General features: G+C 39.9%; 1 protein-coding gene across 1 annotated transcript in view; it reads left to right on the top strand.

Moving 5' to 3' along the window:
* Positions 1–26,095, top strand: part of uvssa (UV-stimulated scaffold protein A) — a 105,137-nt gene extending 79,042 nt beyond the window's left edge. Inside the window, exons 12-14 of the mRNA XM_048531757.2 lie at positions 5,357–5,468; positions 9,988–10,171; positions 25,576–26,095. Coding sequence (XP_048387714.1) covers positions 5,357–5,468; positions 9,988–10,171; positions 25,576–25,669 — 390 coding nt within the window. The 3' untranslated portion in view covers positions 25,670–26,095. The remainder of the gene's footprint in view (positions 1–5,356; positions 5,469–9,987; positions 10,172–25,575) is intronic.
* Positions 26,096–27,073: the final 978 nt, after the last annotated feature.

Here is a 27,073-nt window from a genome sequence, read left to right as displayed (position 1 = left end):
AGTTTGCAGATGACACAAAGGTTGGAGGTGTCGTTGACAGTATAGAGGGCTGTTGTAGGCTGCAGCGGGACATTGACAGGATGCAGAGATGGGCTGAGAGGTGGCAGATGGAGTTCAATCTGGATAAACGCGAGGTGATGCATTTTGGAATGTCGAATTTGAAAGATGAGTACAGGATTAAGGATAGGATTCTTGGCAGTGTGGAGGAACAGAGGGATCTTGGTGTGCAGATACATAGATCCCTTAAAATGGCCACCCAAGTGGACAGGGTTGTTAAGAAAGCATATGGTGTTTTGGCTTTCATTAACAGGGGGATTGAGTTTAAGAGTCGTGAGATCTTGTTGCAGCTCTATAAAACTTTGGTTAGACCGCACTTGGAATACTGCGTCCAGTTCTGGTCGCCGTATTATAGGAAAGATGTGGATGCTTTGGAGAGGGTTCAGAGGAGGTTTACCAGGATGCTGCTTGGACTGGAGGGCTTATCTTATGAAGAGAGGTTGACTGAGCTCGGACTTTTTTCATTGGAGAAAAGGAGGAGGAGAGGGGACCTAATTGAGGTATACAAGATAATGAGAGGCATAGATAGAGTTGATAGCCAGAGACTATTTCCCAGGGCAGAAAATGCTAACACGAGGGGTCATAGTTTTAAGCTGTTTGGAGGAAAGTATAGAGGGGATGTCAGAGGCGGGTTCTTTACACAGAGAGTTGTGAGAGCATGGAATGCGTTGCCAGCAGCAGTTATGGAAGCAAGGTCATTGGGGTCATTTAAGAGACTGCTGGACATGTATATGGTCACAGAAATTTGAGGGTGCATACATGAGGATCAATGGTCGGCACAACATTGTGGGCTGAAGGGCCTGTTCTGTGCTGTACTGTTCTATGTTTTATGTTCTATGTTCTAGTAGTGCCAATCAGGCAAAGAGACTTTGCAGTGCCCATTCATAATTCCTTGAAAGTAGAGTTGTAGATCGGCTAGTGAAAAAGTTGTTTGGTATGCTTGTCTTTATTGGTCAGTGCATTGAGTATAGGAAATGGGAGGTCATGTTTCAGCTGTACAGGACATTGGTTAGGCCACTTTTGGAATACCATGCAATTCTGGTCTCACTGCTGTAGGAAGGATGTTGTGAAACTCGGAAGGGTTCAGAAAAGATTTACAAGAATGTTGCCAGGGTTGGAAGATTTGAGCTGTAGGGAGATGCTGAATGGGCTGAGGTTATTTTCCCTGGACTGTGAGAGACTGAAGGGTGACCTTATACAGGCTTATAAAATCATGAGGGACATGGATAGGGTAAATAGACACAGTTTTTTATTCCTGCGGGTTAGGGAGCCCAAAACTAGAGGGCATACATTTTAGGTGAGGGAAAAGATTTAAAATGGACCTAAGGGGGGGACTTTTTCACGCAGAGGGTGGTGCATGTAAGGAATAAGCTGCCAGAGGAAGTGGAGGAGACTGGTACAATTACAACATTTAAAAGGCATCTGAATGGGTATATGAATAGCAAGAGTTCAGGGGGATATGGGCCAAATGCTGGCAAATGGGACTAGATTCATCTAGGATATTTGGTCAGCATGGCCAAGTTGGAACAAAGGGTTTGTTTCTGTGCTCTTCATCTCCAATGACTCTAAGTGGTCAGTTTGGTCCTGGATAGTGTCAAACTTCTAGAATGTTGTTTCAGTTGCATTTATCCAGGCAAGTGGGGAATATTCCATCACATTTCGTCTTTACTTTGATGGTGGACAGGCTTTGGGGAGCCAGGAAGTGAGTTACTACAATATTCCTAGCCTCTGACTTGCTGTTGTAGCCACTGTATTTATATGGCAAAGTTCAGTTGAATTCCTGGTCAATGATAACCTCCAGGATGTTAGTAATGGGGGAACTCAGTACCAATAACACCATTGAATATCAAGGGACAGTGGTTTGTTTATTTCCTAATGGAGATGGTCATTGCCTGGCCTATGTGTTGTGCGAAAGTTGCTTGTCACTTGTCACCCAAGCCTGGATATTGTCCAGGTTTTGTTGTGTTTAAATATGGACTGCTTCAGGAGTCCTGAATAGTGATGAACATTGTGCGGTCATTGACGATTATCCCCATTTTTGACCTTCTGATGAAGAGAAGGTCGTTGATGAAACTGCTGAAGGTGCTTGGGCCTAGGACTCTAAGCTGAAGGTTTCCTGCAGAGATGATCCATTTGGTAATAAATGGTGAAGGCTATATTGTTTAATCAGCCTGCTCAGATGTATTATGGCACATATGGAACAGGTGGGACTTGAACCCCGGCTTTCGTGCTCAGAAGCAGTGACACTACCACTGCACCACAAGAGCCCTGAGTCTGTTTCTGCAGCCATTGTTTCTACATGACATCCTTTAATTCAATTTAGAAGTATCTTGAGTATAGGTTGCTTAAGATCTTAATGTTAAATGAGAAAGAAAAGAGTTATTAAAGTTTTAAATTAAGAATAGACTGAAGGGTCCTGCAAATATCAGTTACTTAAACCCATTTGGATTATCCTGATTTGTACAGGAGCCAGTCCATTTACAATTTCCTCTTTGAGCCATCTCTCTGTGTTTATTACTGAAATATGAATCAATTCATTCCTTTCGTTCGTCTTTCAGATGAGTGTAGTTACTTTGGTGGATGGTTGGTGCACTTCATGAATCTGTGCCCTATCATTCGTTTAGCTTGAACAATTGCTGCTTTTAATGTTTAGTCAGCCAGCACGCTCAAAAAATATTTTTACCTGCTCTATGCCACACAGCAAAAAGTATGTAATTATACCTTTAGTGTTAATAGCTGTTTTAAATTCCATAATAATAAATGCCGTTTTCTGCTTGTTTTAAAGAGAAATAAAAGTTCTTTTCTTCAAAGTTGCCCCATTGCCTAACTTTCAATGAAATTACATTTAGTGCTTATACTCTTGCTAATCTGATCAAACCAAGCAAATTATATGACCCCACTTGCTGAGGTGCTCAATTTGCCAGAATTCACAAGAATAAACTCATACAAATAGCTTTGAGCTAAGGCAATTGGCAAGATTCTCTAATGCTAATTTTTATCATTTCACTCAAAGGTAAACTTTACTAATGTAAAATTCATAAAATAATATAAAACTAATATAAAATTTCTCATGTTAACCTTTGTTTTTCTAAAAGAATCTAAGGTTCAAAATTTTCTTTCTGAAGCCATTTTCAGAAGTTAGCTGAATACTTCAAAATGTTGTGTGGTGAATAGCCAAATTAGAATCCTTGTTGCATTTGCTAAGAACTGAGCCTATATTTCCGAAATATACGACTAATGTGGCAACAAGTGCTGTAAAAGTGGAAAATTGATCCACTCAGATGCACCATTAACTCTCACTAAGAATGTGAGAGCACCTGTCTCATTAAGTCCCCTTGACACCATTTGCCATAAGATCAACTTTAAGACACAGTATCAGAATCAGTCATTTTTTGCCAAAATTTCACACTTTCTTTCTGATTACTCAGCTTTGGTAAAATGAGTTTCTGCTAATATAGCTGTTCGAGTCATTGAATATTGTTGCATGGCTTCTTGGTCTGTTTACCAGCTTCAACTCTAAAATACATTAACTTTTAAAAATTTGTCGCAGTCTTTTTGAGTAATGAACTGAAAAGCTTCATAATAGGTGTGTCCAAATTGAATATGTATTCGACACCTGCCACTACTTTGTATTAGGTTTTAGTTGCGTAGAAATTGCAATGAGTATTATATGTGCCACAATTTGAACTGTTATGTCTAACAACCTTGACAAAATTCAGAGTTTTGGGAGCACAGAATTTCATGAAACCTCAAGATGTAGTTTGCCATCCCTCAAATTACCCCTGTATTGGTTTTTAATTGTTTAATATTCTACCCTAACAGCGATAACTTGTGCTGGGAATATACATTTTATGGAAAGATGCTAAACAGTGAATGAAAAATGGAACTTACTGTATCAAAAATAGTACCCCTAAAGTATGTGTACTAGGAGATAAAGCCATAATGAAGGATTTGGGAATTTTATAAATGAAGTGTGTGCAATTTGGAAAAAAGAAATAATGCTGACTTTATGCAAAATGCTATACTGCAGTTAAGACCATTTTGTTAGGATTTGTAGCCCCCATTATAGAAGAGATATCAAAAACATAGAATGCGTATTGTATCAATTCATCGGAATGATCCCATTGAATAATGCATTTAAGAGAAGGGACTTGATAAGCTGGAACTATTTCCATTGAAGCAGCGTATGCTAATGGAATTCTGAAGAAGAGTCATATGTACTCTGTTTTTCTTTTCACAGATGCTGCTCAATCTGTTGAGATTCTCCAGCATTTTCTGTTCTTATTTTAGGTTAATGTATTTTTTTTAAATGAAGGATTTTCAAAAGGAATAGAATGTTTCCTCTGGTGAGAGAGATATTTGTGAGGAATCATCGATTTGAAACTTGTCTCAAGAGAAGTTAGAATTTCTTGACACAGATAATCTTTGGATGTGAAGGTGGTTAAAATAGTGAATGTTTCGTCACTCGAAGGAAAATTGGATAAATACTTGCAGCTAAGAGGAAGAGTAAGGAAGTGGGATTGATTTTGGAATGCTCAAACAACTCCCTAACAAGTATACGTAGACTGAATGGCCTCCTATGCTGTAAATCTTAATGATTCAATGATCTTATGATTCCATCAGAACAGGTACTTAGAATTTCTCATAACGCAAGTTTTTATGTTGCATTCCAGATTGGTGCTAGGTATCTCTCTGGCATTAAGTCACAGAGTACAAATACTTGCAGACAATTTATCTTGTTGCAAGAAAGGAACTTCACACAAGAGGATTTAACCTTGATCCTCAAGCATTTTCCTCCGGCCCACTTTCCAATCGTCCATGTGTTTATGGATCTACATTGGATCCTGGACTGGCCACATGTCAGTTTATAATTCTCACATTGTGTTCTAAGTCCTCCCACCTATCATAGTCTCTGTAATTTCCTTCAATCGTACAATCCTGACATCTCTGTGACCCTCCTTTTTTTTAAAACTTAGTTTCTTTATTTTCTCATCACTATTTAAACATCTTCATCTTTCTGTTCTTTTGAGCAGCTTCTTAGCACCTGCTTCTTTGACAAGCATTCAGTTCAGAGTTTTTCCAAGTTGACTCCTGTAAAGTGGCATGCTTTACTAAACTGAATGTCTCATAAATGCGTGTCATTGCTCTGAATGAACATGGTCAAATATCAGCAAAAGTAGTCAAACAGAAATGCAGAGCAACACTGCTAACAAACCTCTCAAAACCTGCTGTTGAAGTAATCGATTTTCTTTTATGCAGTGTTCTTATTACCCCTTTTTTTTGTATAAATGCTTCATAGTGCCCTTTCCATGGAAAGATTATCCCAAGAGATGAGCAAGGAAATCCTGTGAACCCAGAAGATATTCAAAGACAGAAGCAAGAAGAACAGCAGAAACAGAAAGCGAAAGCTGGTATGGCAGCATGATTTTTCAAAATCTTTGTAATATGTATTTGCCAGTGAACCAACATTTACTCAATAAATAAGTGAGTTTTTAATGTGTGTCTGAGCCAATTCAGGGTCATTGTCAAATGTAAACATTGAGCTACCTTATCATTGACCTACTGTGTGGGAAAGGGAATACTTGTCTGAACAGGGAAGACTTCAGCAGCTAAAACTAAATTGTTTAAATCAGAGAGCATACAAAAAATAATAGACCAGACCTTTTCAGGACTTTAACGTTAGTGGAATGGAAATATGGTAAATCCATTTCCATTAATACCATGCATTTTAACTTTTAAATTAGCCCTGTTCTGTAGCACCTTGTCCACACCATGATGCAGGAGCAAGAAAAATGCTGTGGTGAAATTTATTTGGGACATGTCACTTAAAGTAAAATTAGGAGTGAGATTTGCAAGCTCTGAACATCTGTATTGAGCTGTTACTAGGCAACCTTGCATAAATCCAAAGAAATGGTGCCCGGTGGAGTCTAGGACTATTGGAATGGTGAGAATAAAGGAGAAAAAATGCATTTATATAGTACGTTTCCTGTCCTAAGTATCAAATTTTCACTCAGCTTAAACTTGCTAACTTAAATCAGGAATCCATTTCCTTGTAGGACCAGGATTGCAGCTGGAGTTGTGGGAGGGTCTCATGATTGGGAAGAACCTTGCCCCGCTGCAGCTGTCTTTCCTCACACCTTTCAATCTTCCCCTAGTCAGAAAGCCTAAGCCTAATTATCTGATTGACTACAATTAAGTTTCTATAGATTGCATTCCAATTTATAGATTTTTGACGTTTGAAATAAAATTCTAAATCTTAACTGTAAAGTAACTGAGTCTTTAGTTCTCCAATTCAGAATTTACTAAATTTCCATGTTAATTCAAGAGAGTGCTCAAGTTTCCATAGGAGTATAGCTGACTGACCTATACTGTATCAGTTTATTAATGTGGAAATTGGGTCATATCTTAAATATGGCTCTTTGATGAGACATAACCTGCCTAGAAACTATGGTGGCGGAGTTTCTGAAACAACCAGGTCAGAAAGGTGTTGCTTTGGCACTGTATTGGAAAGAAGCAGTTGGTCCCCGTTAATTGGGGATTTACAAATAACTTAAATGTTTTTGATCATTCAATCTTAACTTTCATTCCAACTAGAGTCATAAATAATGCAACAGAGACACACAAAGCTAAAAATATGCAGCATATTGCTGCAGAATTGGGCCGAAAAGTGGCAAATGGAGTTTAATACGGATAACTGTGAGGTGATTCACTTTGGGAGGAATAATAGGAAGGCAGAATACCGGGTCAGTGGAAAGATTCTTGCTAGTGTAGATGTACAGAGGGATCTTGGTGTCCATGTACATAGATCCCTGAAAGTTGCCACCCAGGTTGATAGTGCTGTCAAGAAGGCTAATGGTGTTTTAGGTTTTATTGGTAGAGGGATTGAGTTCCGGAGCCGTGATGTCATGTTGCAACTGTACAAAACGCTAGTGGGGCCTCATTTGCAATATTGCATGCAGTTCTGATCGCCCCATTACAGGAAGGATGTGGAACCATTGGAAAAGGCGCAGAGGAGATTTACCAGGATGTTGCCTGGTCTGGAGCGCAGGCCCTGTGAAGAAAGGCTGAGTGACTTGGGTCTGTTCTCATTGGAGAGGAGGAGGCTCAGAGGGGTTTTAATAGAGACATACAAGATGATCAGAGGATTAGATAGGGTGGACAGTGAGAGTCTTTTTCCGAGGATGATGACTTCAGCTTGTACAAGGGGGCATAGCTACAAATTGAGGGGTGATAGATTTAAGACTGAAGTCAGAGGCAGGTTCTTTACTCAGAGAGTGGTAAGGGTGTGGAACGCGCTGTCTGCCAATGTAGTTAACTCAGCCACATGAGGGGCATTTAAACGGTCCTTTGATAAGCATATGGATAATGATGAGGGGGAGGGGCTTAGATTAGTTCGCAGGTCGGCGCAACATCAAGGGCCGAGGGGCCTGTTCTGTGCTGTATTGTTCTATGTTCTATATGATCGGTTTTTCAGATTTAAAGTATTTGCCATTTTTCTTATAATCTGCATTATAGAACTAAAACAGATTATTGATGCAGTAATGCCATTGTGCTGTTATCTCGCCATTCCACATTACACACATGTTGAAGTAGTTTGCAGGATATTTTAACTGGATAACTTTGACCCTTCATGTCTATCTCTTGTGTAAATGGACATCAAGAAAAACACCTAAACACATGATACTTCGAGTTTCCGTTATTAGATTGAATAGATTAGATTGCTAGAAGACCCATTTTCTGTTGTTATTCTCATTGATAATTTCAGCTTCTATGTGCATTTGATATTAATGGCAATCATACTGTACCAATCAAATCATTACAGTTTTGTGCTCTGTGTATCCTAGATTTTGAAGCAAGTGTGCATTTAAAACCAAACTGATGGCTTTGTAACATTAGCGGCATTGATAGTGATGCCTTCAGGTGGTTTTGAATCTAAAATTCAGTTGGAAATCAGCAGTTTGAAGTGTTCAGTGTTCCATTTTAAAATAGATTGAATCCCAAATACTGTTTGACACAGTGAATGAACATACACATAACAGTATTACAATCTATTTGGGAATGACAGCAGAAAATATGCATAGAACAATGGTGCTTCCTGCAGTTTGATCCTTTCTAAATCATTTGATTCTTTCATAGTTTGTAGTGTTTACATAAAACCCTAAGTATAATGCAGAAGCCCCACATAACGATGACTAGATTTTGATACTATGAATCGGTGATAAAGCACATTGACCTACTAATCTGTAGCTTTCATCGTTTCCTATAGTTCACACACAGAAGCAAATTAAGTACCTTTTTTGTGTCAGTACTTCAGAATATCTGGTCTTTCAGCCTTTAGTGACTTGTTAACAAACAGGTATCAGGACAACCACGGAAAGGCAGGCCGCTGGCCAGTCAGATGTGAAATAGCATCTCTTTACTAACTACAGTATTGATTTTTTTTTCCCAAACTGTGTAATTTTTTTCACCATCAGTAAAGTCAGCAACACTATATGAAGAGCTTTAGGGTCCATCAAGGCTCTAAAGACTGTTCTTCCTTGGCACTCTATTGATTTCTTTTCAAAGGCTTTTAAATTGGTCCTTCATTTTGTTGAAATGCTCATTTCATACTGACTGGGTCCCAGTATTTTTTGCCGTATTTATACAAGTGTCCCATTCATGGAGCTCTAAGCTGGTACCGCCTTGTTGTTATTGGAAGGCCTTGTGTCTAACTGTGCTTTATTTTGACCTTAATCATAGATTAATGGTTTCATTTTTTGACTTGTGTTACTTTTATATTTAATCTCTTTCAAGATTAAATAAATCTTTTGGATCAACTTTCTTCATGAGCCTTTCTCTCGTAGCTTGTCTCAGCTCCATTTATGAATGACACTTCACACTGAATTAACCCTGTGTGAATCACAGTTTATTTGTGAGGACTGATTTTAAAAAGAAACAAATCAAGTAATTCCTTTCTTGCTAAAATCTATTTTGTTGGATTGTTTGGTTCATTGAATTAGAGTTGCCTGTTTTTCACTGGGCTGCCACACTGGTATAAGATGGGCATAACCCTTAGTGCAATTAAAGCAACATGCAAGTGAAGCAGCAGTAATGTGAAAAAATACTTTTAGGGTATGGAATGCATTGTCTGGAAAAGTGGTGGAGGGAAGTACAATTGAAGCATTCAAGATGTCAATTAATGATTATTTGCATTATATGCAGAAATGCGGGGGAAAAGGCAGGAAATTGGCACTCAGTAGTGGAACTGGTGAAGGCATCATGGGCAGAATAGCTTCTTCTAGCACTTTGATAGTTCTGTGATTCAACGTAGTTGTTTCCATGTTTCTTTTGTTCTGATTCTAGCAGAGGCACCAGTGGAACCACTGTGTTTTTAAATTATTTGACTGAAAATCTTCTATGGTGAATCCTTAGTTCTATCAGTTTATTGGATATGGAAGGAAGGAGGTGCATTTCTGGCTGGAATAGTGCTGCCCATTGTATTGACAAAGGACTAAAAATTTCTTCATGTAATACAGCATGCCTGAAAATAAGCATTAAACCCTTAGCCTAAGGAAGTAAGTGGCCCTTTTAAGAACCTCACGACAGGATTGATTTGCCCCGAGGAAAGTTCAACTTTGAAACTGCCTGTTAGGCCATGATCAAAGATATTTTTGTGATAAATAATTATATCTCCAGGAAGATCAGAGAGGTTAAGAGATCCTAACAAGCAGAAGGAAAGTTCATAATCATAGTGGATGCAATTGGGCTACTTATATCACAGAAGACAGACCCTAACCTTCTCCAACTTAAGGGTGGTTGGGATAGCGAACAAATACTGGCCTAAGCAGTAACTCCCTTATCCCATAATTGACCAAACTTTGTAAAAGCCTTGAAAGTAAAACCTGTACTCCCAATACTGTAGAAGTTTCTTGGATTTTTTTTTTCTGACAGACTGGCAGGATCCAGAGTTGATGCGTGAAATTGAAGCTGCTACAGGTGTAGATCTTGGTTCTTCAAAATATGACAGAAAAGATAAAAAGGGAAAAGGAAAGAAGAGAAAGTATCCAAATCTCACGGATTTGAGACAACAGAGCAATACATCTCGATCAAGGTTGGAGAAACGAGTATTTAACAAGTAAGGATTTTATTCAGTATTTCTTTCAAAGGACTTCTATTTCTATTACTTTACAAAGAATTGCTTTTACTTGGAGAAAATGTGCTTACCATTGTACATTGAGAAAACTCTTGAAATTCAGCATGCAAGGTTATTGTTACATGTTTAAATCTCTGTAACAAGTTTATCAACTGATTTTTAGTCATTATCCAACAATGGGATTCTCGTTTGCTACCAAGTCAAGGTGTTCAAGCAACTGGAATTATTATATCATTGAACGAAGCAAGTTGGCCTTTCATGTTTGTGTCAGGGCTTTGAAAGAGCCGTATAATTAGTCCTACTTCCTTGCTATTTCCTGATAACCCTGCAGATATTTACCCTTAATATGTTTAACCGGTTTCTTTTGAAAGTTGCTGTTGAATCCACATCCAGTACCTTTGAGGCAGTGCTTTCCAGGTCATAGCATTACATTATACTTTTAAAAAAATAACTTGTGCTCATATCATCATTTTAGTTTTGCTAGTTGTCATACATGTCTGATTATTAATCCACCTATCAGTTGAAATAGTTTATCCTTATTTACTTTAACACACTTCATCGTATTGAACACCTTTGTCATTTTTCTTCTTTATTCTTTCATGGGATGTGAATGTGGCTAGCAGGGCCACATACCTAATTGTTGCCCATACCTAATTGCTGCTGAACTGAGTAACTTGCTAAGCTACTTCAGAGGCCAATTAAAAATCATGTTGTGGATTTGGAATCTCATGTAGGCCACATCAGGCAGGGCTATCAGATTTCCTTCCCTAAAAATCATTGGTGAACCACACAGGTTTTTATGACAATTGATAATAGTTATCATGACCATCGCTGAGATTATTACGCTACTACTGAGAGTAGTTGTATATTCGAAGTTTACTAATTGAATTCAAAATTCACTATCATTGGAGTTGACACTGTGTCTCCTGGGAATTAATCTGAGACTCTGGATTACTAGTCCAGTGAAATTATTACTGTGATCACTTCCCCAAACCTTCTCAAATTTACAGACAAATCCATTTTCACTAATCTCTCCACTTAACTGATGTCTTTCATCCCTGGTATCATTGTAGTAAAAGTACAGTAAATCTCCTGCATCCCCCCTTCTCAATTTTGACAATTTTCCAAAGTGTTCCTTGAATTTAATGTAATATTCCAGATGGTGTTTACAAAGGTTTAGCACAATGACTTCATGAATAGAAGCACAGAAGTCTGAAGTACAGGATATGTAAATAAACAAATCAAAAAACTGCAATTGCTGGAAATCTGGGAAAGAGGAGGGCCTGTGGACTTGAACATTGATTCTGCTTTGTCTCCACAGATGATGCCAGACCAGCTGAGTTTCTCCTGAAATTCCTCTTTTTTTTCTTGGAATATGTATATCTTTTTAATGGCTTTCTCCTCTTCTATTCTGGCAACAACAAAAAATTTGCTCACCTGTGCATGCACATGTGTCTGTTTGGCACTCACTTTAGAAATGTATCATTTAGTTAATATTTTTCATTTTTCCTACCAGACCACTTATGTTAATTTTCATCTACCCTCTTGCCGTTTAACTACTGAATCGTCTTCAGGTGGGCATGGACATAATGATGCTCCTTACTGTTTATTTTATGACTTTTGTACTATAAACTTTGAAATATAGTTTGTGTAACTGAGGGAATGCTGCATAGTTTGAATTTCTGTATGGGTTAAACCAGAGTCCCAGATGCTTGCTCGGACAAATCTGAAAATGGCACCATTTGTAAAGGGGCAGTGGGATTCTCTGATTGGTTGATCTGTGTATGACGATAAACAGTCAGTTGTACCAGTTGCGTGGCTACTTCCTATTATGTTTGAATAGCTTGGGTATTTAGCACACAAAACATAGGTGAATGAAACAAAATACGACATTTTCATGTTCTGATCAAAAGTTAAGTTCTGCAGTGCCTAAAGAGTTAACTGATCTTCTAGCTTTTTTTAAACCACGAAGAAAAAGCTTGAATTTTTCAAGTAATAAAATCCTGCTGTTCCTGTCAATAGAATTTAGTGAGTGGTTGCACAGGACTGAGATGGATATCATTTCATTTACAGCACCACACAGTGCAGTGATGCTGATGCCAGACTTAACATTACACACCAGGACATGTCAAGGCCACTGAATTAGTGCTAAAGACTCCTCTTAAGAATTAGATATTTGGGCTGCAGCTCTGCAGTTTCCTAATTTCACAGGTCTTGGAGATAGAAATGATACTGTTAAATGTACACAGTGGCCTGGTGTGCTTTTATTAACACAATGTATTTTCAAGGTATTACATAGCTTAAAGTATTGATCTCTTCTGTAACTGCTGCAGGGGAAATCTGTTCAGACACTCGTGTTTGAGTTATTGCAATTTTTATTAAATTCAAGCTTTTCCGTTTGGGTATTTATTGTACCATTCTGTTCAAACCAATCATTCTAAATGAATCAGAGCTACAATAATCATGTTTTCTGTTGCTATAGATCAGTTCAACAGATTGGGTGTGTTTTTTTTAAATTCCATTAAAGAATGGCATTTGATTAAAACCAAATTCATTGATGCCATTTACATGAAATCCTTAAATCTTTTAGGTACTAGTTGTTCCTTTTAAATTTTAAAGACAGGTACGGACGATTCCTGATACTTATTAAGCACATACGGCTTACTTCACATTTGCACGGAAACTGTAAAAAAATTGTAGAAGCAAGACAAGAATGTGCATTCCAAGGACTTCTCAAAAGGAATACTGAACATTTAAAGGATGAGCTTAGCCATAAGTGACCAAGAGAACACCTTCTCCAGAAAATATTTGAAGCATGATGCTCTTCATAAACATTGTAGGCACAGTGTACGAATTTTGGTAACTAGTTTGTTGTATAGGGAGAGAGTGAGGGGGACCAGACCTAATTGGTAAAAATGGAAAATAGTCATTTTATTAGTTATTTTTTGGAATCAACAAACAATTGTGCAAAGATTGTTTTATCAGGTAATTGACTAGATGTGCATAGATCTTGTGGAAGGAGCAGGTTATGAAATTCATTTTCATTCATTATCAGCTTCTTTTTTTTAAAAATGCGAGGGAAATTAACAATTTTACCTTAATTATAATTCTGATGAGCCCATAGTGAATCTACACTGCATTCGCTCATGACCAACATCCTCCCTTGGGTGCAATGTTCTCTAAATAGAATGGACCAGACTTTTGCAAATCACTCAGTTGTCCAAATTTCTGATGTAGCTTAGTCAAATCAAAACTTCATCTAAGATTAATAGATTTTGTTCAGGCAGGTGCATTTAAAGGCCATGAAGCCAAGGCACATAGGCGGAGTTGAGGCTCAAACAGCCATGATGTATTATAGAAGTGAAATCACAGAGGTGCTATGGCACAGAAGTCCCTTCAAGCCATCAAGCCTGCTGTCAAAAGAGCAAATTATCTAGTTACACTCCTCCGTTCGTTTCCCTTCAGGTACTTGCTTAGTTCCCTTTTTAAAGCCACTGTTGAATAGACATGCAGCATCTTTCAGGCAGTGCATTCTATAGTTCATGATACTTGTTGAGTTTAAAAATAGTTTTTGCTCACATTTCTAATGGTTCTTTTGCCAGTCACTTTAAACAACCTTTCTCTTCTTTTTCTCACTTTTGTCAATGGAAACAGTTTCTTGTTTACTCTGCCAGGACAGCTGATGATTTTGAACGTCTCAGTCGAATGTCCTGTCAGTCAATCTCTCCGTCTAGGGACATTCTCCAATCTATTTGAAGTACAACATTCCTGAAATCATTCTGCAGTTTTATCATAAATGTTCCTGTCCTTTCTAACCTGCAGTGTCCAGGTTTAGATTCAACACAATCCAGTATGCTATGAAGGCTATAAATAACTTACTTTCTTCTTGTACTCTCTGCTGCCTCCATTTTTAAAATGCAGAATCCTGTTTGCCTTTTTACCTATTTCTCAACGTGCTTTGCTGCCTCCACTAATTTGTGCAAATTTATCTGTGTTCCTGCACCTCCTTTAGAATTCTATCTACTTCTTGCAAAATAATTAATGTTGTGATTGACCTGTAGTCTGAACTCGGTGCCTTAGTTTGTGCACTGTCCTGACTCAATGTCTTCAGAGGCCTAATTGAGCTCCTTGGTGTTTACACTTTTGTTGTAGATGCTGCTTGACCCACCGAATGTTTTCAGCATTTTTTGTTCATGTTTCAGATGTCCCAACATCAGTCTTTTTTTTTAAACCTATCATTATTTGCTTAAGTGAAGGAACAAGAATGCCTTATGCAAATAGACTGTTATTAAATTTGTTTTTAACTGAGTTGTTTGTCAACAATAGACTGATTATTATTGCTGTCTATCTTTATCTTGTCATAATGTGATTGGAATCTTGTACATTAATATAAATTATTTTGTTAGCTACACTGGAAGGTAATCCGTGGATTTCAAAATCTTGTCCCAAAGATTTAAAGGAAAGCAGAAAACTGCTTTATTTGCTCGTGTCATTTATTGACCTTGTGGAAATAAATCTACTTGTTGGCTAAATGTCTATGTCTCAAACTAGTGTCTTAGATGAACATATTTTGGTCGAACATGTGATACATTCACATAACCAATGAACAAAATAAAGGTTCTCAATGGAATCCTTTGGTCTCACTATCACTTACCAACCTGTGTAAGGAATGAGCAGTTTGGAACATATATGATGGTTCTAAAATATCCATGCTTTTGCCTTGCTTCAGTCGTTCCATTCTTCTGTCTTTAGAAGTCAGGCATCAGTCTTTTTAGGGTAAATTCAACTTTGGTAAGGCCCCACACATGGCAAACTGGATCCATCCACTGAAATTTACTTCAGCAAATTCGATCTTACATGTGTAAGAATAGTGGGCAGCCTGCCTGTATTGTGTTCAAATTTTCTTTTTACCTTTACCATTAACCTGCACATTCTCCAGTTCCTTAATTTATTAACAGGACATCTGAAATATACTTTTAAATCATTTTGTGTCTCCTTTGTTCAATAGATTGGTAGGTCTTGTGGAATACTGAGGAACAATGGGACCTTGTACTCCAAGTCCATAGATCTCTGAAAGTGTCAGCATGCATAGACAGGATGGTGAAGAAAGCAAAAAAGATGCTTGTCGTCATTAGCTGGGATGTAGAATATGAAAGCAAGCAAGTTTTGTTGCAACTTTTTAATACATTGGTTGGGCCACAGATGGAATACTGTGTGCAGTTCTGGTAACCGCATTATCAGAAAGATGTGATTGCACTAGAGAGGGTGCATGGGAGATTCACCAGGATGTTGTATAGAATGAAAAGTCTTAGTTGTGAGGAGAGACTGTGTAGGCTGGGTTTGTTGCCCTTGGATGGGTGGAGAATCTGATTGAGGTGTGCAAAATTATGAAGCTTGAAAGAGTAAATCATGAGAATCTCTTCATCATGACAGATTATTCAAAGAACAGAGGAAATAAGTTTAAGATGGCATGTCGGTAGTTTAAAGGAGACGGGGGGGGGTGGGGTTGGTGGTGACAAAAAAACTTACATCCAGCGGGTGGTGGTGGCAGATACTATTTAAATGTTGTAAGAGCATCTGGATGAGCACAAAGAAAATGCCAGGGCATAATAGGCAATGGACGAAATGCAGATAAATGGAATCAGTGTAATTTGTCATTTCTTAGTCGGCATAGATGTGGACTGAAGGGGCTGTTTCCGTGCTATTTGATCCTGTGATCTCTTTGGGAAGGCAATGGTAATGTCCCTAAATGAGTAATCTAGGAACCTCAGGTTAATGTTTTGGGGACATGGGTTCAAATCCCACCATGGCAGATGGTGAAACTTAAATTCAATGAAAATTTAGAATAAACAGCTAGCCAGCGGTTCTCTTTCTATTGTTATCAGAATCCACCTGGTTCCCCAGCATCCCTCAGGGAAGAAAATTGTGCCACCATTAAAAACTGAAAGAACTCCAGATGCTGGGAATCAAAGAAAAACAAACTGCTGAAAAAGGTCAGCAAGTCTGGCAGTATCTGTGAGGAGAGAGCAGAATTAACGTTTCCGGTCCAGTGACTCTTCCTCAGAACTGAATGTGCCACCATTACCTGGCCTGACCCTCATGTGACTCCAGATCCCTGGCAATGCGCGGAAACAGATCCTTTGGCCCAACTCGTCCATGCCAATTAAGTTTCCCAAACTAAACTAATCCCACTTGCCTGCATTTGGCTCATATCCTTCTAAACCTTTCCTATTTATGCACCATCCAAGTATCTACTATAATGTTATAACTGTACCTGTATCTACTACTTCCTCTGGCTGTTCATTCCACATACAGAGCATCCTCTGAGAGAAAGTTGCCCCTAAGGTTCCTTTTAAATCTTTCTCCTCAACTTGAATCTATGCCCTCTAGTTTTGAATTCCCCTATCCTATTAAAAAATACCTTTGCTCATCACCTTATGATCCTCATGATTTTATAAACCTCTATAAGGTTGCCCATCAACCTCCTACTCTCTAGTGGAAAAAGTCCCAGCTTATCCAGCCTCTCCTTCAATTCAAAGCCCGCAGTCCTATTAACATCCTTGTAAATCTTTTCTGCACACTTGCCAATTTAATTTTATCCTTCCTATAGCAGGCTGATCAGAACCATGCGCAGTACTTCAAAAGTGGTTTTGTTAATGTCCTGTTCAGCTATAACATGATGTCCCAATTTGTATAAGAGATAATGGGAACTACAGATGCTGGAGAATCCAAGACAACAAAATGTGAGGCTGGATGAACACAGCAGGCCAAGCAGCATCTCGGGAGCACCCTCTCTGATGAAGGGTCTAAGCCCGAAACGTCAGCTTTTGTGCTCCCGAGATGCTGCTTGGCCTGCTGTGTTCATCCAGCCTCACATTTTGTTGTCCCAATTTGTATAGATCAACTTGTAACCACCCTCTGGGCAACTTGGAATGGGCAGCAAATGTTGGCCTCTGAGGCCTACATCCTTCAAACAAAAATAAACTTTCCATATATATGCATAGCCTATTTCTAAGCCAATGTTATTGCCTAACTGCCCTTCAAGAGACAATAGGAGCAGGATGCCCCGTGAACCCTTGAGACTGCTCAGTGATTTAATATGATGGTGCCTGAGTTTCTACCTCAACTTACTTTTTCTGCTGCTTCTCATATCCCTTGATTCCCTGGGGCATGAAAAAAAACTCTCAATTTTAAATATATCCACAATCCTCCAGTGTTAAGAATTTCAAAGTTTCACCATGTTTTGATTGAAGTCATTTCTCCTCCTCTTAATGCTTCATGATTAGTATTGTTTCCTGAGACTGTCTCTATATTTTAGATTCCTGACCCAAGCCAAGCAACGTCTATGTATGCTCTGAAGTCTCTTTAGAATCTTTTACGCTTCATTGACATCACCTTTAATTCTTCTAAGTGTAGGACAAATTTACCCAACTTTCCATCAGAGGAAGGTCTATTGAACCCTTGCTATACCACATCAAATGAAAGTATACCCTTGGATATGCAGGCTAAAACTGCAGACAGTATTCCAGATATAGTCACAAAAAAATTTGTTTGTAGCACAACTCTAATCCCTTTGGTAGTAAAGAATTTGAGTATTGCTGAAAACAGAGGACCATCCTTTGTGCGAAGACGATGGCCTAGTGGTATTATTGCTGGACTGTTCTGTGGACCTGAGTTTGAATCCCACCAACGCAGATGGTGGAATTTGAATTCAACAAAAAAAAACTAAATTAAGGATTTAATGCTGATCACGAATCCATTGATTGTCAGAAAAGCCCATCTGGTTCACTAATGTCCTTTAGGGAAGGAAACTGCCATCCTTACCTGATATGGCCTGGATTTGACTCCAGACCCGTTGTAATGTGGTTGACTTAGTTGCCCTCCGAGATAGGCATGAAATGCTACTTAGCCAGTGACTCCCTCATCCCATGAATTGGTAAAGAGTTTGTCGAAGCTTGCCTTAAACTGATTAGGACGACTCACAAGAATTACCAAGTAAAAGAAAAACAACATTTATGCTATATGAGAGAAGTGTGAGTTGTTGGTTTGCCAGTGAACTGTAATAGACCAATTGCCAGGGGAAAAGCATCAGGTAGATGACAGTTAATTGTCAAGCTCTGGTTAAATTTTAAACAAAATGGGTTGCCTGTGATTGAACATAGAACAGTACAGGCCCTTTGGCCCACAATGTTGTGCTGACCTATTATCCTACTTTAAGATCAAACTACACAGCATACCCTAATGTTACTGTCATTTATGTGCCTATCGAAGAGTCGCTTAAATGTCTCTCATGCATCTGACTGCACTACGACTGCCAGCAGTGCATTCCATGCACCCACCACTCTGTGTAATGAACCTATCTCTGACATCTCCCCTATACCTTCCTCCAATCACCTTAAAATTATGCCCCCTCGTAATAGTCATTTCCACCCTGGGAAAAAGTCTCTGGTCATCCTCTATCGGTGCCTGTCATCATCTTGTACGCCTCTATCAAGTCACCTCTCATCCTCCTTCGCTCCAATGAAAGAGCTCTAGCTCCCTCAACCTTTCCTCATAAGACTTGCTTTCCAGTCCAGGCAGCATCCTAGTAAATCTCCTGTGCACACTTTCCAAAGCTTCCACATTGTTCCTATAATGAGGCAACCAGAACTGAACACAATATTCCAAGTGTGGTCTACCTAGGGTTTTATAGAGCTGCAGCATAACCTCATGGTTCTTAAACTTGATTCCCCTGCCAATGAAAGCCAATACACCATTCGCCTTCATAACAACCCTATCAACTTGGATAGCAACTTTGAGGGAATCTATGGACGTGAACCCCAAGATCCCGCTGTTCCTCCACCCTGCCAAGAATCCTGCCATTAGCCCTGGTCGAAGTATTGCTCTGAAATTAAATCAGGGAATGTCTGTTTCCTATTTTGTTGAGTTGAAACAAGTGCAATAGGTGCACGTGTTCTGTCTGCAAAGAACAGGGTCCTGTGTATTAACATATGTGAAGTGCTAATTTGGTATACGCAATTCCATTATCACTTACCTTGCACGTTCACCTACTCAGCAGTGTTTTATCAGATTTCTTTTGGAAATTCATGAATAGTTGAGCTATTAAAATTGGGACCCAGGACGCCATCTCCTTTATCCTGATTCCTCAAATATATAGGCACTATAATTATTTACCCCTTAAGGACTGAACAAGACTGTCACCTTTTGATTTTCTCTCCTTTGAGCCTGCCAGACCTGCTGAGCATTTCTGTTATTTGCTTTATTTAAGATTTGAGTTTTCCTTGTAATTGACTCCTGACATATTTTGGAACTTGTCTAAGGGTTATTTATGAAATTAAATCAAACTGAAAAATAGACAGAGATATCAGGTCCTGAGGATTTGTCTGCATAGATCTTTGAATAGCCTGGGGGAGCAAACTTATAGATGTTATAAAAGCATGAGGGGCATGGATAGGGTGAATAGCCATGGTCTTTTCCCCAGGATAGGAGGGCATAGGGTTAGGGAGAGAGGGGAAAGATTTAAAAAGAGACCTCAGGGATAGTGTTTTCTCACAGATTCATGTGTGTATGGAATGAGCTGTGAGACGAGTTGGTGGAGGCTGGAACGATGACAGCATTTAAAAAGGCATCTGGATGGGTATATGAGTAGGAAGGGTTTGGAGGAATATGGGTGAAATACTGGCACATAGGCCTACATTAATTTAAGACACCTTGTCGTGTGGACAAGTTGGGCCAAAGGGTCTGTTTCCATACTGTACTGCCGGACATTTAGACAGATTAGTTATCAAAACATTAGGGATCTTGGACTTGACAAGTCGAACATAGAACATAAGAACAGCACAGCATACCATAGGCACTTCGGCCCACGATGTTGTGCCAAACATTTACCTGAAACCTAATGTCTATCTAACCTCCACCCCTACCTTGTACTATCATCCATATGCCTATCTAATTGCTGCTTAAATGCTCCTAATGAGGCCGACTCCATTACCCTCTCCGGCAATGCATTCCATGCCCTGATCACACTGAGTTAAGAACCTGCCGCTAATGACTTCCACTGTATCTACCTCCACTCAATTTAAAACTATGCCCCCTCATAATAGCTACCTCCACCCTAGGGAAAAGTCTCTGGCTGTCTACTCTGTCTATACCTTTGATCATTTTGTATGCCTTTGTCAAGTCACCTCTCTTTTTTTTTCATTCTAAAGAGAAAAGCCCTAGCCCCTCAACCTTTCCTTGTAAGACCTTCCCTTCATTCCAAGCAACATCTTAGTAAATGTCCTCTGCACCTCTTCCAACACTTCCATATCTTTACTGTAATGAAACAACCAGAACTAGACGCAACACTTCAGAATGAAAACACACTTTCTGGAAAAGCTCAGCAGGTCTGGCAGCATCTGTGGAGGAGAAAACACAGTTAACGTTTCGGGTCCGGGGATCCTTCCTCAGCACTCACTATACTCCCACAATAATCCAGATGTGGCCGAATCAAGCTTTTGTATAGCTGGAGCATAACTTCATGGCTCTGGAACTCAATCCCTTTATTAATGAAAGCGAACACACCATATGCCTTCTGAACAACTCTATCCACCTGGGTGGCAGCTTTCAAAGAACTGTGGACATGAACTGAGAGATCCCTCTGCTCCTCCACACTGCCAAGAATCTTTCCATTCGACTTGTATTCGGCTTTTAGGTTTGTCCTTCCAAATGAATCACCTCATGCTCTTCAGGGTTAAACTCCACTTGCCACTTCTCAGCCCAGTTCTGCATCCTATCAACCCACCTTCATATCGTTTGCGAACTTACTAATCCACCCTTCCAATCCTTCATCCAAATCATTTACAAAAATCATAAATAGAAGAGGACCTAGAACTCAGAACAGTAGAGAAATTAAATGTAAAAGCATCCAGTTATATTCACACTTCAGGAAGAATCTGAAAGTCATTTAAGAGGGTGCACAGGAGATCAGCTGGAGTGGTTCCGGTCCTGAGGGATTTTAGCTACAAGGTTATGCTAGAGAATCTAGGTTTTTTATCCCCCATTGGACCAAAAGACATTCAGGGACAGCTTTGATAGAGATTGCAACAGGTTTGATGAACGCAGGTGGTCTGAGGTGCATTTGTTTTAATGCGAGAAGTGTGGTAGGTAAGGCAGATGAACTTGAGGCTTGGATTAGTACCTGGGAGTGTGATGTTGTTGCAATTATTGAGACTTGGTTGAGGGAAGGGCAAGATTGGCAAGTCTATATCCCAGGATATAGATGATTCAGGCAGGATAGAGAGGGCAGTAAGAGGGGTGGAGGAGTTGCATTACCAGTCAGAGAGGATATGATAGCTGTGCTGAAGGAGGGCACAATGGAGAACTTGGGCAGAGCTCAGAAATAGGAAGGGTGCTGTAACAATGTTGGGGCTGTACTACAGGCCACCCAATAGTGAGCATGAGATAGAGGCACAAATATGTAGACAGATTATAGAAAGATGTAGGAGCAACAGGGCAGTGGTGATGGCAGGTTTTAATTTTCCCAACATTGACTAGGATTCACTTAGTGTTAGGGGTTTAGATGGAGCAGAATTTGTAAGGAGCATCCAGGAGGGTGTTCTAGAGCAGCATGTAAATAGTCCAACTAGGAAAGGGGCCATTTCTGGATCTGATGTTGGAGAATGAGCCTGGCTAGGCGGTTGAAGTTTCAGTAGGGGACCACTTTGGGAATAGTGATCGCAATTCCATACGTTTTAGAATACTAATGGACAAAGGTGCGAGTGGTCCTAAAGGAAGAGTGCTGAACTGGGGCAAGGCCAACTATAGCAAAATTCAGCAGGAACTGGGGAATGTGGATTGAGAACAGCTGTTTGAGGGTAAATCCACATTTAATATGTGGGAGGATTTTAAAGGGGGGGTTGATTAGGATGCAGGACAGACATTTCCCTGTGAAAATGAAGGATAGAAAGGGCAATATTAGGAAACCGTGGATGACAGGTGAAGTTGTGAGACTGGCAAAGAGGAAAAAGGAAACATACATAAGGTCTAGGTGACTGAAAACAGACGAAGCTTTGGAAGAATATCGGTAAAGCAGTACCAATCTGAAACAAGGAATTAAGAGGGCCAAAAGGGGTCATGAAATATCTTTAACAAACAGGGTTAAGCAAAATCCCAAAGCCTTTTATTCATAGTTTAGGAGCAAGAGGGTAACTAGAGAAAGGGTTGGCCGTCTCAAGGACAAAGAAGGGAAGTTATGCAAGGAGCCAGAGAAAATGAGTGAGATTCTTAATGAGTACTTTGTGTCGGTATTCACTGAGGAGAGGGACGTGACAAGTGTGTTGAGGTTAATAATAGATGTTTGATTACTCTTGGCCAAGTCAGCATGGGGGGGGGGAAGTTTTGGGTATTCTAAAAGGCATTAGGGTGGACAAGTCCCCAGGTCCGGATGGTACCTATCCCAGGTTGCTGAGGGAAGCGAGAGAGGAAATAGCTGGGGCGTTAACATATCTTTGCAGAGCTGAGGTCCCGGAGGACTGGAGAATTGCTAATATTGTCCCCTTTGTTTAAGAAGGGTAGCAAGGATAAGCCAGGAAATTATAGACAGGTGAGCCTGCCGTCAATTGTGGGGAAGCTGCTGGAGAAGATACTGAGGGATAGGATCTATTTGCATTTGGAAGAAAATGAGGTTATTATTGATAGGAAGCATGGTTTTGTGCAGAGAAGATCATGTCTTACCAACTTGATAGAATTCTTTGAGGAAGTGACAAAGTTGATAGACAAATGAAGATGTCATATACATGGACTTCAGTAAGGCGTTTGATGTTTGTCCACAGTAGGCTGATAGAGAAAGTGAAGTTGCATGGGGTCTAGGATGTACTAGCTGGGCAACAGGAGACAGAGTTCTAGTGGAAGGGAGTTTCTCAAAATGGAGAACTGTGACCAGTGGTGTTCCACAGGGATCAGTGTTGGGACTATTGTTATTTGTGATGTACAGAAATGATCTGGAGTAAGATATAGATGGTCTGATTAGCAAGTTTGCAGATGACTCTAAGATTGATAGAGTAACAGATTGTGAAGGGGACTGTTGGAGAATGCAGCAGAATATAGATAGATTGGAGAGTTGGGCGGAAAAATGGCAGATGGAAGTCAATACTGGCAAATGCGAGGTGATGCATTTTCGAAGATCAAATTCAGGAGCGAAGTATACACAGTAAATGGAAAAGCCCTGGGGAAAATTGATGCACAGAGAGATCTGGGTGTTCAGGTCCATTGTACCCTGAAGGTGGCAATGCAGTTGGATAGAGTGGTCAAGAAGGCATATGGCATGCTTTCATTCATCGGACAGGGTATTGAGTACAAGAGTTGGCAGGTCATATTACAGTTTTATAGGACTTTGGTTCGACCACATTTGGAATGTTGCCACATTACCAAAAGGATGTGGATGCTTTGGAGAGGGTGCAGAGGCGGTTCATCAGGATGTTGCCTGGTATGGAGAGCGCTAGCTATGAAGAGGGGTTGAGTAGATTAGGATTATTTACATTAGAAAGACGGAGGTTGAGGGGAGCACCTGATTGAGGTCTGCAAAATCATGAGGCATAGGTTGGATAGCAAGAAGCTTTTTCCCCCAAGAGTGGGGGAATCGATTACTAGGGGTCACAATTTCAAGGTGAGAGAGGAAAAGTTTAAGCGAGATACGTGTGAAGAGTTCTTTACGCAGGGGGTGGTGGGTGCCTGGAACGCGTTGCCAGCAGAGGTGGTGGAGTCAGGTACAGTAGTGTCAGTTAAGATATATCTAGACAGATACATGAATGGGCAGGGAGCAGAGTGATATGGATCCTTGGAAAATAGGTGACAGGTTCAGATAGAGGATCTGGATCGGTGCAGGCTTGGAGGGGTGAAGAGCCTGTTCCTGTGCTGTAATGTTCTTTGTCTTTGTTTACATGTAGTAGACAAAAATAAATTGCTCTCAACTGGTTGATCTAGAGGAATACAGGTTTCAGGTTTTAGTGATACAGCTTTGAACTCTGTCTTGGGGGCAATTGAAGCTTTGATAAACTATAGTTTAAAAAGGATGTTGAGATTAGATTATATTCCCTACAGTGTGGAAACAGGCCCTTCGGCCCAACAAGTCCGCACTGCCCCTTGGAGCGTCCCACCCATCACATCCCCCATAACCCACACACCCCTGGACACTACGGGCAATTTAGCATGGCCAATCCACCTAACCTGCACGTCTTTGGACTGTGGGAGGAAACCGGAGCACCCGGAGGAAACCCACACAGACACAGGGAGAATGTGCAAACTCCACGCAGACAGTCGCCTGAGGCTGGAATCAAACCCGGGTCCCTGGTGCTGTGAGGCTGCAGTGCTAACCACTGAGCCACCGTGCTGCCCCAGATGAAATGGGAAGTATGGGCTGACTAAATTAGAGAACAGAAATCCTGGACCAAATGGCGTCATTTGGTGGCATGCAAGTCTCAGTGGGATTTTTACTGTTTCCTGAAACTCCATGTTTCTGACTGAGACTTTCAATTTTTGAGAAACTCAAACCGTTCCTTTTCAGGAAGCCTTCCAGTCCAGGATTGGGTCATAGCTATTGCTGTAAACACGAGCTGTCATGTTCTGGAGCTTAAGATCCCAAAGGCTTAAGCCACGGAGATGAGGTATGGGGTGAGCTAGCAGGTTGGGGCAGGAGGCGGGCAGTAGGAGGTGGGTGGATTGGGTGGGTGTGGCGATAAGGCCTGGAGGAGTTGATGGCAAGTGTGCTAATGAGAGGGTAGGGTGGGTCAGGTGCTGAGGGATTCAAGTTACAAAGATGGCTTAGATCAGTGGGTGGGTTATGTCAATTGAGATGTGGTGGAGAGTCAGGGTGTCTGTGGGAAGTTGATCCAGTGTTAATACTTGGGGGATCAGTTTTATAGTTGGCAATGAGTTATAATCTATTCAAATTTAAGCTTGGACCTTCCAAAGATTCAATGTGTAATTGGAGTTGGAGACTTATTTGGCGTTACTGGTCACAAGGTAATTGATCAAAAGTTTGGATTTCTTGGGTAATTGTTGTTTAGTGAGAGCAGTAGGACTTCTGCGGGGTCCTTAGTGCATCTATCAAATGCACATCTGGTTTGCAACTATTTGTAGTCAGGAAGATTTGGGCCTATGTGTCCGTATAAGGGACAGAATTAGGCTATTTGGACTGTCAGGCAGAACTGCCATTTTAAGAAAAAAAGCTGATTTGGTTGTAATCTTAAACATAGTATTTTTTTTCAAAAATGAAATTTAGCCAACATAGTATTAGCTTCTGTTCAAACTGTTAATCCTAATGGTATATTCTTTACAACCGAGTGAGAGTTAAAGCTATAATTATCTCTGCTGTGTTGAAACATTATGCCGGCTTATTTTCTTTGCAGGGCTTCAATGAAACGAGTCTCTGAAGCAATGGCTTGCATAGACAAAAGAAAACATGAAAAATTTGCAAACCAGTTCAACTACGCAATGCATTAAGACCAACAAAAGCTGCAAAAAGAAGAAAACCACTTCCTGTGATACAGTTTTCTATAACTTTCAGATCTCATGCTATGTGTATTTAAAGCAGCTAAATTTTTTTCAGATTTTTAAAATTTTCCAAGATGTAATTTATTGACAAAATTTAAAATGTCCATTTTTTTACATCATTGTGCCACATTTGTAAAGAATGTATTATTTCATGTAAGCAATTATTGTAATAGGTGATAATTGTAATTGATAATGTACCATAAAAAGTGTGTAAACTTGAAGTTTACTCCTCGTATGTTGGTGGAATTTGAATGAATCAATGAATGAAATGCACTGATACACTACTTATTGCCAGCAGTTTAAATCAATTTAAACTTTTCTATAACCTCTATAGATTTTCTTTAAGTTTGAATATATATATGATGGCTTTTAAACCTTTCCTCCTTAAATAAAGGATTCTAATTAATTCATTGCTTATTGTGTTGCATGTTTAATTCAGGACAAAAATGGTCTTTGCGGATTTAGCTGTTGCTAATCTAACCAGATGGGTCCACTTCTCAAGTGGGAGACTGTTAAAATATTACAAGTGGCCTAAAGGATATTTTATCAAGAGAGCAAATGTTGGGGTGGGGGTGTGGTGGTGTAATAAAAGTGGGACAGATGTTACAAAGGGAGTAGGGGAAGGAGTGGTGTGAATTGCAACAGGATGCTAAATACCTAGGTTAAGAGATATTTGGGTAAGGGACTAGTTGCTAAGTCATCCACGTAACTCAAATAACTTACATTAAAGGCACTTTGTAAAAATAATGAAGCATGTCTCCACAGGAGCAGTATAAAATAAAATACAACATTGAGTCACAAAGACACTTGATTCGATGATTGATAACAGCCTCTACCTACCAAGCTTTATGTATGTAGTTAGGGTGCCTGCTGCCTCCTTAAGAGAGTGGGTTGTGACCCAGAGAGTTTTTTGGGGTAAACCATGCAGCTACAAAAACATAAAATAAACTGCTCCTGGTTCAAATTTCTGCATGGCTATCTTGTGATTTTTTTTCATGTATAGTGTATGAATTAGACCCAAACATAACTGGCAATGAGGCTGAGTCACCATCCACTAACTTTCTGCTACTGCCAGTTTTGAAAGGAAGAGAATGATCATCATCCAGACTTTGAAAATGACTCAGGATTGAGGAAGTAGCGTGACAGAACAAAACAGACGGAAGTGGCCATGAGGGAACTCAGGTTGCAGTCAGCGCCTGGGAATAGGCTGAGAGTGGCAGTCATGAGGGGATTTGGGCTGCAACCAGTGGCTGAGAAAGGAGGTGCTTACCCAAATAATTGTCAAGAATATTCATTGGGGGTCTTGGGCTATGAGCAACTACCAGCTATCTTAATTTGAGTGGTGGGAAATAA

The sequence above is a fragment of the Stegostoma tigrinum genome, chromosome 1 (genome assembly GCF_030684315.1).
Source record: "Stegostoma tigrinum isolate sSteTig4 chromosome 1, sSteTig4.hap1, whole genome shotgun sequence".
NCBI lineage: Eukaryota > Metazoa > Chordata > Chondrichthyes > Orectolobiformes > Stegostomatidae > Stegostoma > Stegostoma tigrinum.
Note: the sequence above shows the minus strand (reverse complement) of the source record. Positions and strands in the feature narration are given on the sequence as shown.